General features: G+C 44.9%; 1 protein-coding gene across 1 annotated transcript; it reads right to left on the bottom strand.

Annotated features, from left to right (window-relative positions):
• Window positions 1-8406: 8406 nt before the first annotated feature.
• LOC117192322 (vicilin-like seed storage protein At2g18540) lies at window positions 8407-10153 on the bottom strand. Its single transcript, XM_033396972.1, has 3 exons — window positions 9874-10153; window positions 9697-9776; window positions 8407-9621 (listed from the first exon to the last, which is right to left on the bottom strand). Exons 2-3 carry the CDS (start codon window positions 9743-9745, stop codon window positions 8753-8755), a joined length of 918 nt encoding a protein of 305 aa, XP_033252863.1. The 5' UTR covers window positions 9746-9776; window positions 9874-10153; the 3' UTR covers window positions 8407-8752.
• Window positions 10154-16736: the final 6583 nt, after the last annotated feature.

Here is a 16736-nt window from a genome sequence, read left to right as displayed (position 1 = left end):
ACACTACATTCTCTACCCCAACACCAACACCATCACCAGGCTCTCCCCCGTCTCCCTTCATCGAGTTGTTGTTGTAGTTGTAGTCGGAGTTGTGTGGCAAGTGGCAAGTGTTGACAATTTTCAGCAGTTGCTGTTGTTGTTTCTCTTTCTGGTTTTTGCTGTTGTTGTGGTTATAGGTTAACCGGTCTTTGCCTCTCACGTGAGCAAATAAAACGAAGAAGAACGAGGGGGAACGTTGTGAGTTGCTGCGGACACCGCAACTCTACAGTTATACCCGATACTAAGTCAGTATGGCTCTCCTCCGGCAGACGCCGCTAATATTAAACGACACGACAAGGAGTGCGTGCGAGAGAGACAGAAAATCAGTCTGAGCGTGACGTCGGGCGCTGCGTAGCCACTGCAAATTGATTTGTTCCTATTGGCTATAAAAATGATCTGATCTGATCCAGATTCAGCAATCTGATAGATATGGTCATTATCTATGATTCTGCGTTTTTAGTTTTCTCGAATGTGTAATATTGTGGATGCAACAGATTTTCGTAATTTGTGTGGGCGGAAGGGGGTGGGGTGAAATTCTGAGATATACGTTTTATAGTGAGATCTAACAGAAGTGCGGTTACCAAATTTGGTTACTCTAGCCTTAATAGTCTCTGAGATTTGTGTATGCCCCAGATTTTCGTCCTTTGCGGGGGCGGAAGGGGGTGTGGCGAAATTTGGACACGAAACGGTCAAGGTCCGATATCACAGGAGTGTGGATACCAAATTTGGTTGCTCTGGCTCTTATAGGTTCTGAGATCCTTGAACTCATATTTTGCAATTGGCAAAGCCGACCATGAAACCTGTGTGTTAGAGAGAGACAGAGCGAGAAAGAATGAAATTGTTTTCTTGATTCTGGCTATAATAATTATACGATCTGATTGAGATTTTACACTCTAGAACATATAGTCATCCTCTACGATTCTGCGTTTTTGGCTTTATCGTATCTTTAAAAATGTGGATGACACAGATTTTCGTCCTTTGTGGGGGCGGAAGTGGGCGGGGCGAAGTTTTGAAATATTTTTGTAGCAGTGACATATCACAGAAGTCTGGATACAAAACATCGTTGCTCTAGCTTTTATAGTCTTTGAGCACTAGGCGCTGAAGGGGACGGACAGACGGACAGACGGACGGACGGACAGACGGACAGACAAACATGGCTCAATCGACTCGGCTATTGATGCTGATCAAGAATATATATACTTTATGGGGTCGGAAACGATTCCTTCTGGACGTTACACACATCCACTTTTACCACAAATCTAATATACCCCAATACTCATTTTGAGTATCGGGTATAAAAAGACACCAACAATAGGGAGCATTAACCACCCTTCCCCCCCCTTGTTTGGTGTTTCACTTGTTGCTGTTCTTATGATGCATACCCCTCTCCGAGAGCGTATCTAGATTCTAGAGTGTACACCACTTCGATCGGATTACCAACATGCTATAGGCTATAGGCTATAGCATATGTGTGTCGTATGGACTCCGAATATAGCCATACTTTCTTGTTGTTTATGGCCATGTTGCTGGTGTCGTTAGACTCTCCTACGACGAGTACTGTCCACGCTTTTGGTTTTCACTCACAACCACACACAGACATACACTCACATAGATACACATTTGTGCACACACTCGTGGATACATTCAAAGGCAAACAAATAATTGTTCAATGCCTTTTTTGGCCAAAAGACAGCGGAAATGTTGCTGCTGCTTGTTGTTGCTGCTTCTGCACTTGCAACAGAGAAATAGCGACACATCACATCGAAGGGTACGGGTAGGAGATGGGATCGGGGATGGATTTGTAAATAGTTTTAACTACTTTTCATGCACTAGTGGCTGGGGCAGAGTGGGTCGTTCGGTTCTTCCTCTCGAACGGAAACCGAAACCAAACACAACGAAACACACACAAATCCAAAGCCGCCAAAGCCAAAGCCAGAGCCAAGGCCAAAGCCAGAGCCAGAGCCGGTGGCCAATGCTGTCGATGTCTCGATGATGACTCAAGCATTAAATTCTAAAGGGTCTTGGGGATGGGAATGGGCTCGCTATGGTACAATGTCTCCACGGAAGAGGTCTTGTCTTCTCTTTGATTATGCGAAGCAACGCGAGTGTATTTCCGTTTGGAAATCCAACAGAAGAACACAAGAACAGAAGAACAGAAGAGATTTTGAGGGACTTTTGAGGTACTGAATCTTTGGGGGTGAGTGGATGGAGGGGTTGAATCGACGACTCTTGAGTGCAGCGGAAGCTGCTAAGGTGTTGAAGTAAATGCCCATCAAAATAGTTCCCACTTGTACAAAATGATTGTATCTTCATATATTGATCGGTAAGACAATAAATCTTACCGATATTTACTGCTGTTCTCTCCACATTTCTCTCTCTCCCTCTCTCTCTCTCTCTTCAAAATGCAACTCATTTTCAATTTCACATGGAAATATCAATTAAATTTCAGACGACAGGCTGGGCCCGGGGCTCCAACTTTAATGATGTTCTGGCCTGCATAGGGCCTGCTGCATAGGGCCCTTGGTTATGGCCATAACCATAACCAATGTTGATTCAATCATTTATCATGTGGCCGAGAGAGACACGTGGGCAAACATTAGAGCGAAGAGCGAAGAGAACACAAACACTCTCCAGAATCCACAAGACGAAGCAGCCCCCAAATGGTCTTAAGTGCAGTTTTTTGACCTCTTTGCGGCATCAACTAATTAACCGTTAACATAACTCGAACGAGTGCAACAACAACAAGACACAAATTCAGACAAATTTCCTTACCTTACCGACTTTGACAGGTTGACGCCTTTGGGAAATTGTCAACGTCATCTAAGCCAAGCGAATGCTGATGGCTGGCCTTAGCTGTAGCTGTGGGGCATGCACATGTATATATCTTTTACCGTTTGTAAACTGTCATATTTCTTGCGGCAGCAGCAGCAGTCATCAATTTGTTACTATTTCGACATTCATTTGTGGATCTCTTGATGATTTCCGAATGACTTTCTGCTGATTCTGCTTTTGGCTTTGGGCTTTGCATAGTCTATGGGAGAAACTTGAAATACTGTGCCCCAATGATGGAGATAGGACTGGAATAATTGTCTCTCCTCAATGCCATCGAAAATTATGCAAGGAATTAAATAAGTTACGCATTTAAACTATTTCAGAGCCATTGCAGCCAAAGAATTCACGCAATATTTGTCCCCGACAAAATACTTGGACTTGTGGCTAACTACGCCACTCGCTACGGGAATCATTAACACATTTCTTAGTCATCATTCTTGGCCATGTTGTCTCCTCTCCTCTCCTCTGAAATCTATCCTCTGTCTCTCTCTCTTTGCCAGAGAATTGACCCACGGTAGAGCACTGCAATTAAATGTGAGATTAATTTGCGGATCAGCGGATCAGCAGCCGCTTGTGGTGGATGGAATGGATGTCATGCCCAGAAATGCCGAACGGAAAATGCAAGTGGGAGAGTGTGTCTAGAGGAGGGGGAGATGGAGATGTAGGAAAAGTGAGGGGATGGGACCGACGATAAATGGGCCAAGAAATGAAAATCGGATTGGAGCTTGTGTCTCAGTCGTGTGTCAGGGCATTGGAGAGCGGTTAATGGGTGTATAAGTGGGTTGGTTCGGTCGGAAAATATATATCAAATATTTGTTGGCTCTAAATTGGTCGCCGATGAAAAAGAATATGCAAAAGAAAAGACATTGGGCCCGAAAAGCTGCGAAAAAGCTGAGTACACAGTACAGCTGGCCAACACATTAACGTGGTTGCCGGCAAATGCTTCCATCATCTCTCTCTCTCTCTCTCTCTCTCTCTTTCTATTGCGAAACGATCAGCTGAAGCTGGAGATTGCAGTTGGATGGGGAGGGGGAGCGGGAGCGCTAGCGGGCGATGATCATAATCATCACATGAGCATGAGTGGCGGCAGAAGCAGCAGGCGGCAATTAAAACACGTGCGAAAGTAAAAAGTTTTACAGTTAACAAACAAAAACCAAATAAAGCAGCAAGAGAGTTTAAAAGAAGCAGAACGACTATGAAATACCCTTGAAGATTCATGAATCCTATGGAAAATACATGTGGAATGTTCATTGGTTTGGGTATAACGAAGGCTTACAATAATTCTCGGAAATAATGCGGCTGAAAACTGAAGGGCGAGAGTCCTCTCACAAGCCTCCGCTGGCTCTCCCTGACTACCGCTCTCGCTTTCGTGATCCGCTCTCTCGTTTTTGGACAAGAGGACGCGAGCGTACAGGCAGGCCAGCGCCTTCGGATAGCTGTAGATTAAGCTACAAGTACGATTGACTGGACCAAGGGACTCTCTGGAAAAGCTTTTGCTTTGAAGCCTTGCCAACTTGCAAGCAAACTTTAAAGCTCCATCGAAAGAGAGGGTATCAAGAGCGAGAGAGATAAAGAGATGAAGAAGCACAATCGGACATATGAGTAACAAAAGTGCACATTTAAAAGCTTTCGCTGTGTCTCGTCTCTTCTCTCTCTTTCTCTTTGCTGCATTTATCTGCAGCAAACGAAACGAAATTGAGTGAAAATTGATATGAATGCAATTCTGATTATAGACTTGGGAAGGCTTTTGCTTTTGCACTCCATGCCACTTCACAGAGAGCTCCAATTAAATGCAAATCAGGGCTGAAAGTGATCGTAAGTGATCGCCGCATGCCATGCCAATACCGCTGCAACCCCCCGCTCCAGGAACAATTAATCTCCGACCACAAGAAAAGAGATGAAATATTGGACAGTGTCGTGGCTTTAATTACTTTATTACCAAAAGACAAATCGCTTACGCCCTGCTCTGCAAACCCTCTCCACTCCGCTCCCGACACGGATACGGGCCGAAGGAGGGGAGAGGCCCGACATAACAATTTAGTGTAACGATATCTGTATGATACAATGTATGGGAGGTACTGACTACCGCTCTCGCTTTCGTGATCCGCTCTCTCGTTTTTGGACAAGAGGACGCGAGCGTACAGGCAGGCCAGCGCCTTCGGATAGCTGTAGATTAAGCTACAAGTACGATTGACTGGACCAAGGGACTCTCTGGAAAAGCTTTTGCTTTGAAGCCTTGCCAACTTGCAAGCAAACTTTAAAGCCCCATCGAAAGAGAGGGTATCAAGAGCGAGAGAGATAAAGAGATGAAGAAGCACAATCGGACATATGAGTAACAAAAGTGCACATTTAAAAGCTTTCGCTGTGTCTCGTCTCTTCTCTCTCTTTCTCTTTGCTGCATTTATCTGCAGCAAACGAAACGAAATTGAGTGAAAATTGATATGAATGCAATTCTGATTATAGACTTGGGAAGGCTTTTGCTTTTGCACTCCATGCCACTTCACAGAGAGCTCCAATTAAATGCAAATCAGGGCTGAAAGTGATCGTAAGTGATCGCCGCATGCCATGCCAATACCGCTGCAACCCCCCGCTCCAGGAACAATTAATCTCCGACCACAAGAAAAGAGATGAAATATTGGACAGTGTCGTGGCTTTAATTACTTTATTACCAAAAGACAAATCGCTTACGCCCTGCTCTGCAAACCCTCTCCACTCCGCTCCCGACACGGATACGGGCCGAAGGAGGGGAGAGGCCCGACATAACAATTTAGTGTAACGATATCTGTATGATACAATGTATGGGAGGTACTCGATTCACCCATACGCCAGATACAGATACAGTGGGGCACCGCCTACTATGCATGAAAATAAATTTAACTTATAACAAAAGCTATGGCTCAGGCCACGCACAGTGGAACAAAGTGGAAACGAATTGAGTGGAAAAGAAAGGGAAAAGAATCGGAATACTTCCACCCTGAAAGTATCCCTCCGATTGTCCCCCACAGATATATCCAGGCAGATTCCCATAGCTCTGGCAACACTGTACTGTGTCGCGTTTCAGTACGAAATTCGATGATGACCACACAGTCTGGAATGCAGAATGCAGCCGAAACCAGAGGCAGCCGAGGCCTCCTCCAACAGGCCATTGGGCCACACACAAGAGGCGTGCCCCGGGTCCGGACCAAAAACTGAGCCCCAAACGAAATGAGAATTAATATCTCTTGCTCTCTCTCTGTTGTTGACGGCGGAGGAAGGCCCGTAGTTCGTCAATGGACAAATTAATTAAAAACTGTGCTGCTTCTCCAAAGAATGTATCCCAAACTATAGAAATGGCTCATTACAATGATTACGCATACACGTACATAGACGTGTATAGAATCCATCAGTACATAGAGGATGGTGTGGGGTACGTGAGTTGCACAGACAAAATCGAATCGAATCGAAGAATAGGTGGAGCTGGAAGGCCTAGAAGTAGTCTCGCAAATTGATTGGGGCAGAGCCGTAGAGCCGCAGAGCCGCAGCAGTGTGGAGTGTGGAGAATTGACCCACTGTTATTCTGAAATGGTTATAACTGCGCTTTGCTTGGCTAACTGTGGCAAGACCTCAATCCAGATACAAAACGCCGCTTGGCACGCTCTCAACGCTTTGTCTCTCTTTCTCTGTCTGCATTCGATTCCATTCGATTTGCTTACAAGACAGAGACAGAGACTAAGATAGAAAGAGGAAGAAGACGAACGACGGACCGGACCGGACCCCCAAAGGTAAATGGCCAAATAGTCTGCTGGCCAATTTGTTTAATTAGCGTACATTTCTTTTGTTGGTCTATTAAACAGCAGCCATGGATGAGCCCTGAGCGCTCCCTTAATCGCTCGCCAAGTGAGAGTTCATCAAACAACGCGCAGCAGAGGGAAAGTTTCATAAGTTTCATAAGTTTCATATTCTATAAACCCCGGAGTCAATGAACCGAGGAATTACTTGTAGCAGAATCACCACTGCCATTCGGGGAATCCACTATGCAATGACAAGCGTGTGGCATGTGCATTCCAAAGGTCCAGCGACGAGGATGATGACAGTTCCAGAGAGCATCTATAGATTGCAGAATTCGCTATATTTTCCCTGTGTATTTCCCATCTCTCTCTCTCTCTATCACTCAATGTGGATGCACCATGCACCATGCCCCACTCCGTTCCACGATCTATAGCCGGAGCTAATTCAAACAAATTGCAGCATAATTGCATTATAAAAGGCAGAGGAGCAACATATCGGGCGACACAGTGTGACAGTAATAATGTCACTCGCACTGTCACGGGAATGGGGAGCATGGGGCAGTGCATAGGGTGCATAGGGAAATGGATATACATATGTATGTATCTGTGGCATGGAGAATGCCAGTGATAAATTAGCTAGCTTCAGCGGGCTTTCTTCTTCTACGAGCAAGTATGTGTGGGCATGGCACAGTGGGGGAAATATTCGAATGGAGAGCTAAAGAACCTGCAAGGATACCAGCGATCATTAGAATATGCAAACTATGAATACAAAAGGAACTTATGGGGATCCCATCGTCATTTAGCGTATTTATTTCCAACAAATCAAAGATCTTCGTTGCTTCTTTGTTTCGCTATATTGCTATATTGCTTATTTATGGCAAACACTCATCATCAATGGAATGGAATCGTTAATTATCCGCAACATCCTAGCCCCATCCGATCCGATCTGATCTGATTCGACCCACTGTGCCGCTTTGCTGCAGTCAGCCGGCAGTCGGCAGTCGGTGGCAGTGGCAGTGGCAGACAGGCAAGTGTTTTGTTGCTTTCTTGCAGTTCAGCTCTTTGGCTGCAGCTAATTTGATTCATGATAAGCCGAGCTTAACTGACAAGCCAAGCACACTTAGCGCAACAGTAACAGAAACAGATACACAGATACAAATACATATACAGATACAGATACTGGGGCTGGGGCTGGGCCAATCTGCAATCTGGAAAAACTATCTATCGCCAAGTGGCAGTGCAGTAGCTGTAGCTAGTTTTCATTAAATAGAAATCTCCCCCCAAATCGAGGCAAAGAAAGAACATTACTTTATTGAAAAATAGACAACAGGTGCCCTCGTCCATGCAACTCCTTCGCGGACAGTGGTCGAGGATTGTTTGACCGGACAGTGGATTGAGGGGCTGATTGATGCGTAATTGAGGCTTCAATTGAATTCGTACTGTGATTGGGGAGCCGGGGGAGGGGGAGAGCGGTGGCAGGTTCTCTTCTGTTGGCACGGCTCGTTATCTATGAGATACAATTCGGTTCGCACTGTGCGCTGCTTTTGATTTGATTATATGCAATAAGCCATTTCCTCTATGGCCCGCTCTAATACATGCCCCAGAATGGAGCACCACTACTGTGGTGGTGCATTGGTGCATCTGGCGGCTGTTGCACCTCATTTGGGTCAGAAAATAGAATAGCACACACATTTGTTGTGGCTAGATGATTATCTGTATCCGTGTGGTACTCATAATTAGATTTTCCCGACAGAAGAGAGAAACGAAAGACATGGACCGCGACCAACAGCCGCAGCAATCTGTTGGTTTTTATTAAACATTTGCTCAAATTCATTTGAAAAGTGTGTAATATTGGTAGTTCTTGTATCGCATATCGAATACCTGGGTGTAGGGTGTGCTTTCTGAGATCTCTCTGTTATCTGTTTTCAGTGTCTGGATTGCAGTTCCAACAACAACAGCAAGTGTATTTCAGTGTATGTGGGGTTTTGTGGATGCCAAAGACATTTTCACAGCTGATTTTCCTGCGGTTCGGGGAAAAACTAACAAAATATAAGTGCGGTTTGTGGCAAGTGTGTGTGTGGGTCTTAGGAGGATGCGTTGATGTGGCAGACAGATTATGCCGTTAGGGCCTTCTTGGCCTTCTCTTTTTCGGCCTTTTCCTGCGCCTTCACTTTCTCCTCCTCCTTGCGCGACTTCTCGCGCTTCTTGCGGTCCTTTTCGCGCGCCTTCTCGCGCTCCGCATCCTCCTTTTCGAGCAGCTTCTCCCGCTCCTTGCGCTTCTTGTCGCGCTCCTTGTCGCGCTCGGCCTTGACCTTGGCCTTTTCCTTCGCGATCTGTTCGCGCTCCTTCAACTTCTCCTTGCGACGCTTTGCCTCCTCCTTCTCCCACTCGGCATAGGCCTCGCGTTCGACGGCCAGCTTCTGCAGCTCCGCCGCCTCCTTGTCGTCGAGGCCTCCTTCCATGTCCTTGTTCATCAGCTCCGACTCGCGGACCATGGCCTCTTTGGCCAAGCGAGCGCGCATGGCGACCTCCCTGGCCTCTACTGCATCCTGGTGCCGCTGCTCGCGGGCCTCCTTCTCCTCCTGGAGGCGCTCCTCCTCGATTTCAAACTCCTCCTTCTCCTCCTCGGTGTAGGGATATTCGGGCACGCCGGCGTACAATTCCAGCGTCATATACGACAGGTATATAGACCCGATCAATGCCAACAGTCCGCTGAGCATGAACATGGAGTACTTGGAGTTCTTCGCCGACCATTCCTTCATAAAGTCGCCCTCGGGCTTCGGTAGATCGCTGAAGACGGCGTGCATCCCGCCGCTGGGGAAGAAGCCCGGCTTCGGCTTCGGAGGAGGCACCGGCTTACACTTGGGGGCCGTGCTCGGCTTGCTTGCCTTTGGTGGGGGGGACTTCGGCGGCGGGGGTGGCGCCTTCTTACCAGCGGACAGATAAGGGGTTGCGTTGAACAACAGCTTTCCGCTGCTGGACACTGGATAGGGTTGGGGGTTATGGGATTGGGGATGGATTGGGCGATAGATTCAAACGGTGTGCGGGATTTACTTACTTCCGCTTTGGAGTCGGGCGGCCGTGGCGGCCATCAAAAGTCGGGACATCTCTCTTCCTTTTCTCACGCTTGCTTGCTTTCTGGTTTTCAGGAAAATGTGTGTGCCAAAAGTATATAAAGAATCGAATGAATCGAACGAAAAGGCACCAAGCGAAACCAAATCGAAGTCTAACTCACGGATTACTACTTTCTCGATGTCGCCCTTGCAACGGTTGCCAAACACTGAACCAGAACCTGACTAAGCGCAAGGCGTTGTCCAACACTCTTCTGCTGCACAACCCTAAATGTATATAGTGTTGAACTTCCGCCAATTGACAAAACAAAACTGAAAAACTTTTGAAAAAAATTTAAAAATTGAAAAATCGAAAAATAAAGTTAAACTTTTGTCTGAGAGCAACGATGATTTTTCACGAACGAAATGTATTATTTTTCGGTTGCTGCTGGAATGACAAGTTGAATACGACGTACGATCAGAGGGGTAGATGAAAGACTACTTGTGTAGTAAATCTGTAAATCGTATATATTTCATGGAAGTAATGCGAAAACTAAAGCAAGGACAACTTCTAGGTAAAGGTAGCTTCCAAATTCAACCTAAAAACGATCTCTGAGTCAGTCGGGCAGAGTGCATTCGGTGGTTGGGTGAGTGATAACTCGTTAGATAAATAGATGCAGGTCTGAGCAACAACTAGAAAATCGTGTACAAAAGTTTACACAACGGTACACAAAAGCTCCAAAAGATAAGCACAAGAAACAGAAAAGTGGAGGCATGATGGAAGAGCAGAACATCAGAGCATCAGAACTGAACCCACACCGCATTAGCATGTGGCAGGCAGGGAGAGCATTTCATGGAAATTTATGATTCCCAAAGAGAACGAAAAAGGTGTCACGTGCGGTGCCAGCAACAACGAACACTTGTTAAAAATCGGTTAGTCGAGACGAATCGAATGCACAATGCGCAAGGCTCGTGAAGAAAAAGTAGTTCGTGGATAAAGAAGTCAGAGCTAATCAAAAGAAAAACACACACAAACAAACAAACACAGAGAGAGAATGCGGTCAACAAACTTGTTTTGGTTCTGGTTTAACAAGTGGGTGGCAGTGCCAGTGGCTGTGGCTGGACTCCCACTCAGTGGGTGAGTGCGAGGGTGTGGGTGTGGGTTAATGGGTGGCACTGCCAGATGGCCAATTATAAAGAAAACAATATACAAAATAATTTATTCAACGCTGCAGCGAGGACTCCAAGGCACGCCGCTCCTTGGCTCTGTTCCGTTTAATGCAGCAGATCGAGAGGATCCCAAAGCAGAGGTAGAGCAAGGCGGTGACAAAACAGCGGATGGCCACCACCTGATAGGTTACAAGGGCATTGGCTCTGAAATCCTCCAGACTATGGAAAATCGGCGTCAGGGGCAGATTATCGATCAGCGCCATCGAATTCAGGAGAAAGAATATCCCCATGAGGGTCAGCTGAATCACTGCCCACGCACTGATGAACAGGCAGAAAAAAAAAACACTTTGGACCACAAACCATTTTCCTGAATCGAAATACGAATTGACAAATTTACGAATTTACGAAATTCAGATCCAGTTTCGACAGTGAAATCTAGTACTGCTGACCGCAACAGGTGCACACAATACACTCCTAGAGTCTAGACTGTGGACTGTGCGGACGGATTGTAGAAGTTCATGTGCCTCTCGCTTTCGATTTGAGTTTGTTCAACCCGAATGGGTTGACGGCTTTTGACTTCGATTTGTAGCATTGGATGGACAGACAGCTGACAGATGCAATGCCCACTAGAAGGGAAACGGAGCTCTTTCTATATATATCCATCCCTCTGAAATGTGGGACATCCGAGGCTGTGATTCACTTAATGGCTCTGCTCTGATCTCCCCTGCAAATAACTTATGAATCATGCTCTAGAGAATAGGATTTCCTGCGTAATTTAGTCATATCTAAAGGCTGGGATTAGCTAATTTTAGCAGATAATTTAGCAATAATTAACACGACTCACCTCAAGTGGCACGAATCCAATCCACAAAAGAAACTCGCAAAATAATAACTTGCGGTTCGGTGGATCCGCAGAAGCAGAAGCAGAGGCTAAAGAATCCACTATTCAGTTTTTACAAGTTGGTGGAAAATCCGTTACAAACATCAAGTTGTTGTGAAAATTCGTAAGTCGTTTTCGCAGTTGCTAAACCTTTTCAACACTTTGTTTTATACTTTTTTGCATTTTTGTTAATTTTTCTAACATTTTTGTTTGTTTTCGTTTGTTTGCTATTATGGTTTGTGCTAGAAATGAACGAAAGATATCGGATGAACCTTGCGGATTGATTGCGGACAAGAACTGATTGAAAAGATAAAGGGAAATCTTTTGCTGTGAAAATCTCTCTTGAGAGGAGACAGAACTTTGACTCTTAAATTACCCCTAAATGGGTCCCTTCAGGCAAATGCTGCAACTCCAAATTGAGCCGAGCTAATACCTTTACGCAATCCGAGTCGGATCTCGGTTAGTAAGACTTAGCTCCAGCCCCAGCCCCCAACAGACATAGGGTCAAGTCCATTAAGCCAGACACAACATGCACAGAGCAGAGCCTATGGCAGAGCAAAGCAGACCTTGACATTAGGGCGTTTTGAATTTCGTTTCTCGGGGCACTTGGTTAACCGTTTTGTTTCGTTTCCAATTTCCTGCTCAAATCAATCAAAGCTCCGCTCCATTCCACTCCACTCTGCTGCATTCAATCGAATTACATTCACAGCTAAATCTAAAGCTTGGCTTCGATCATTTTCGTCCCTGCATTTCCACACACACACACGCTGTTAATTTATGCATCGATTATGCATACGTATGTTGCTGCAATTGGCTGCAACCGAGCTATCAATTTAATCCAGTGGAAATATTTTACCGCAAACGTAGCAGAAATATTGCACTATTCACTGGAATTTGTTTATGCTCGTATTCATCATTCGTTATAATAAATTTCTAAATGCTGATAAGGCCTTGCCGCTGACTTTTTCTTTCGTTTCGCACGTTGAAACACTTGTTGAAACGCAGGGAACAAACAAATAAGCACACACAAATACACAAACACCGACTTACACGAGGTGGAGCTGCGCCTATGGACCGACTCCACACACAAATGACGCGAGTGGGAAGCACGGGAACACAAACAGCTAATACGTTCAAATGGGGAGCACGGGCTCCAACACAACCGACTCGCTCGACTATTTGGTTTGAATGTGGCACGACTGTGGGGCTCAGAGATCCAATTTTAAATCAGCTGGCCGTTAGACCTGGCAGCTGGCAGACCCTCAGAAATATACCGAAACATACCGGTTTATTTTAAAAATATACCGTAAATATACTGACGAATTCAAGTTATATTATAGGAGAGCAAAATAGGTGCCGAAATATACGGTCTCATTTAAAAATATACCGATGAATTTTTCAAATTCTTCGTTTTTGATATTCCGTCCAATATTACTAGCTAGATAGAACACTCAGTCCTGCCCACATAATTTTATCTGACTAATGAATCAATTTTCTATTTGACTGGTTTATTTTAAATACTTGCTCTTATTGGATCTTATCTAAAAACAGGTTTTATCGAAAAAGGTGAAACAAATAAAACCGAAGCCACCAAGTGAAGCCTGCTTCGAGCATGTTTGAGGCGAACCAGTTGGTTTGACGTGGAGTTAGAAGAGAGAAAAGAGGAGTTCAGATTTAGCGTAGCTAAATGAATACCCTATACCTTTATTTGAGGAATTTTATTTAGAAATTCCAAAATTGCGAAAACCGAAGTATAGGGTACTATCCTCATCGACCCTTGTAGGGAATGAGAACATAATGTAATATGAACGCTGGAAATTTCATAAATTATAAGTGCACTTAATAATCTCTCTCGCTGTGGGAGCAGAGTGGTCTGATTAAACCTGTTAGCGGAGCATGCCATTCATTTTGCAGGCGAAAAGGTCACAGTTGAAAGGCTGCCCACAGCCACCCGCTACAGACCCACCCACGCCTCCGAACTCAGGTGGAAAGCATTGTCCTTCGAATGGAAATTTATGCAGAATTTGTGTCATTTCAATTTCGTGGAAAGGCCAAAGTTCACGTTGAAATGTGTTAAATGTTATCTATCGCCGGCAGCTGTGCTAGTTTTCTGTTGTTCAAGAACGTTCTGAGTCCTGCAGACGTCCTTGGCTGGAAAAAAGGAAGTCATTCCTTTAGAGAGATTCATTCATATAGAGAATCTCATTGTATAATAATAGAACAAGTACGACAACCTTATCAAACTGGAAGAAGGGATGTTCTACCTTAACCTATAAGATCTATAGCGAATGGATATGGATACTCCAACCATCCTTTCAATCAAACATCCCTTACAGACACAGTATTTTCGTTCTTTGTATTTTCTATTGATCTTCAAACCCAATATATCTTATAAGCTAGTTTCTTCGTAATGTATTCAATTAACCCGCACACCAAATTGGACAAATAATCAAAGCTCCAGCTTTTATGGCAAATTAATCGCCGAGCCGCTGCTCAAACGCTATTTAAACATTATTAAAAGCAGATCACTGTTCGATCGCTCTTCGATCACTGTTCTATTCGGAATTGGTCAAATCAGCTTAGCAGCTGTTATACATACACATACTATAAATGGCCATCGGTCCATCGATCGATCGATTTCACATCGCTGTTCACGGATTTCCGCTCCCAAGCTACTAGAATTTCCAGGCCTGCCTGCCTGATTAGGGCCTCGAGTGGCGTCTTAGAGCGGGTCATTTGATACAGAAAAGAAAGGATGGCTGGCTAGGCTGTAGCTGTAGGAGTAGCGATTAGCATGTTAAGCAAACGGTTCGGTTCTGTCGGTTTGCTTAAGGCAGTCGGCTGCCTAAGGTCTATAATTAAGCGACATAAACTTGGGTATTAGGCGCTAAATACACAAAAATAAAGCTCTGCATCAGAGACAGTGCGATTTGCATAACTGTTTGGCTGGGCCACGCACTTGGGACTTGGTCATGGGTCTGGGTATGGGTCTGGGTCTGGTTGTTTGGCTGTTTGGTCCGTCTGTGGGTCTAACTATGTTTCTGGGGTCTGGGGTCTGTGGATGTGGGTCTTTGGCTGCATTCAGAACCAGACGGACGGCAACTGAAAACGGAGGCAAACACACACAGTCGCACACACAAGTACAGTTTTGGGGCATGGCATGCACATGCACATGCACCTGTCCACATAAGCGGCCATCGTCCGCTTTCCAAAGGAGATTCTATCACCGATTAAGCATCCAAAAATAATCGGAAATGGAGTGGAGTGTCGCCCAATGATGAAACCTTTGAAAATAAATGGAAAATGATTGTTTGATGATTGGGATCTACTTGAAAATACTTTAAATATTTATTCCTCGCTTACCAGCATATTTAAGTATTACAGGGTATTTCCTTTTCGACCAACCACACTGTCTTCATTCTATTTTCGTAAAACACAAAAGAATTTCCATCAATAATGTCAATAGTACTGCCACAACAACAACAACAACAACAATGAGATCGGGACACTCCTTCTGGCTTTGGGCTTTGGCTTTGGGTCCCGCCTCGGGTTCTTCTTCTGTTTTCGTTCTGGCGTCGTCGACGTCTCTGTCTCCGTCTACGCCTCCGTCCGTGCCGTACAGCATTGGAGACGAATTATGGCCATTAAAGCTGCTTGGGGTTTAAATTAATAGGCAACTTGAATTTCAAACTGCACTTGACGCTTGTCACACAACAGCAGCACCAGCACCAACACCAGCACCAGATACACACCCCACCCATACAGAGGCACTTTTTTTTTTTTTTTTTCATGTGGAAAATTTGTATTTTATTGTAAACAAGTTTACTGCTACCTTTCGTGGCAACTTAATCTAGTTTTACATTTAAGTGGAAAAACAATTGATCACAGGAGATACATACTTAAACTTAATGTTAATGGAGTAGGTACATACATTATTTACACTATTTACAAAAAGTTAATGAGATGTTATAGGAGGGATCTAGTAGGGAGATCCAGTGGATGACTCCATTTTAGTCTTCTTTTCCTTGGCGGGTTAATTAGACGTCTGGCTAGCGCATTAGGGTGACCACCAAGTCGTTGCAAGTACCTTGCTGCATGTAATTGTATAACATCGCCCACTTTGGGAACCTTTAGGTCCCTCTCGATGTCGCTGTTTCGTATGTACCATGGAGCATTGCATATTCGTCGTAGAATTTTTGACTGAGCAACTCTAATTTTATTTAAGTTGGTTTTTGCCGCGATGCCGTAAACTTGAAGTGCGTATTTCCATATGGGGCTGAGGATGGACTTGTATATCGTGACTTTGCTGTACAGCGACAGCTTATTTCTTGGTGCAAGAAGCCACGCCATCTTTCCCGCTTTCGCCATCACAGACTGTCGAACCATGGTAGTATGGGTTTTGAAATTTAGTGACCTGTCGAGTACAACACCCAGGTATTTGTACGAGCTCTTGTGCGTAAGTGTGGAGCCCAGCATATTAATGCCTCCGCAAGAAAGTGTTCTCGTAGCAAAAGTAACATTAGCACATTTGCTGCTGTTGATGCCTATGTTCCATTTCTGAGCCCAGACCTCAAAGCTGCTCACATATTGTTGCAGAGCTTCCGTAGCTAGATTTATGCTTGGACTTCTGGTCAGCACTGCAGTGTCATCCGCGTAGGTTGCTATCAACACATCGTCCTCGTCCAACCCAGTTATTACCCTTGAGGAAGGCATATCGGCTGTATATAGGGTATATAACGTTGGTCCAAGAACGCTGCCTTGTGGGACGCCTGCACAGATTGGGCGCTTCGATGATTTTGCTCCATTTACAACAACTCTAAAACTTCTGTCCATTAGAAAGCTACTCACCAGCTGGAATAGCTGCGGCGGCAATATGTTTCTCAGCTTAAAGAGGAGGCCATCATGCCACACCCTGTCAAACGCTTGTTGAATGTCCATAAACACAGCTACCGAATACATTTTTTGCTCCATTGCATCAAGCGCGAAGTTGACCACTCG

Source organism: Drosophila miranda (genome assembly GCF_003369915.1).
Source record: "Drosophila miranda strain MSH22 chromosome Y unlocalized genomic scaffold, D.miranda_PacBio2.1 Contig_Y2_pilon, whole genome shotgun sequence".
Lineage (NCBI taxonomy): Eukaryota > Metazoa > Arthropoda > Insecta > Diptera > Drosophilidae > Drosophila > Drosophila miranda.
The sequence above is the reverse complement of the archived record's forward strand: the minus strand, read 5'-3'. Positions and strand labels throughout refer to the sequence as shown.

What these genes read in the sequence shown, in the direction of transcription:
- LOC117192322 (XM_033396972.1), bottom strand. Translation starts at nt 9,745, where the DNA reads ATGTCCCGACTTTTGATGGCCGCCACGGCCGCCCGACTCCAAAGCGGA. An exon ending in CGCCCGACTCCAAAGCGGAA is followed by an intron (nt 9,622 to 9,696) that starts GTAAGTAAATCC and finishes AACCCTATCCAG; the next exon opens with TGTCCAGCAGCGGAAAGCTG.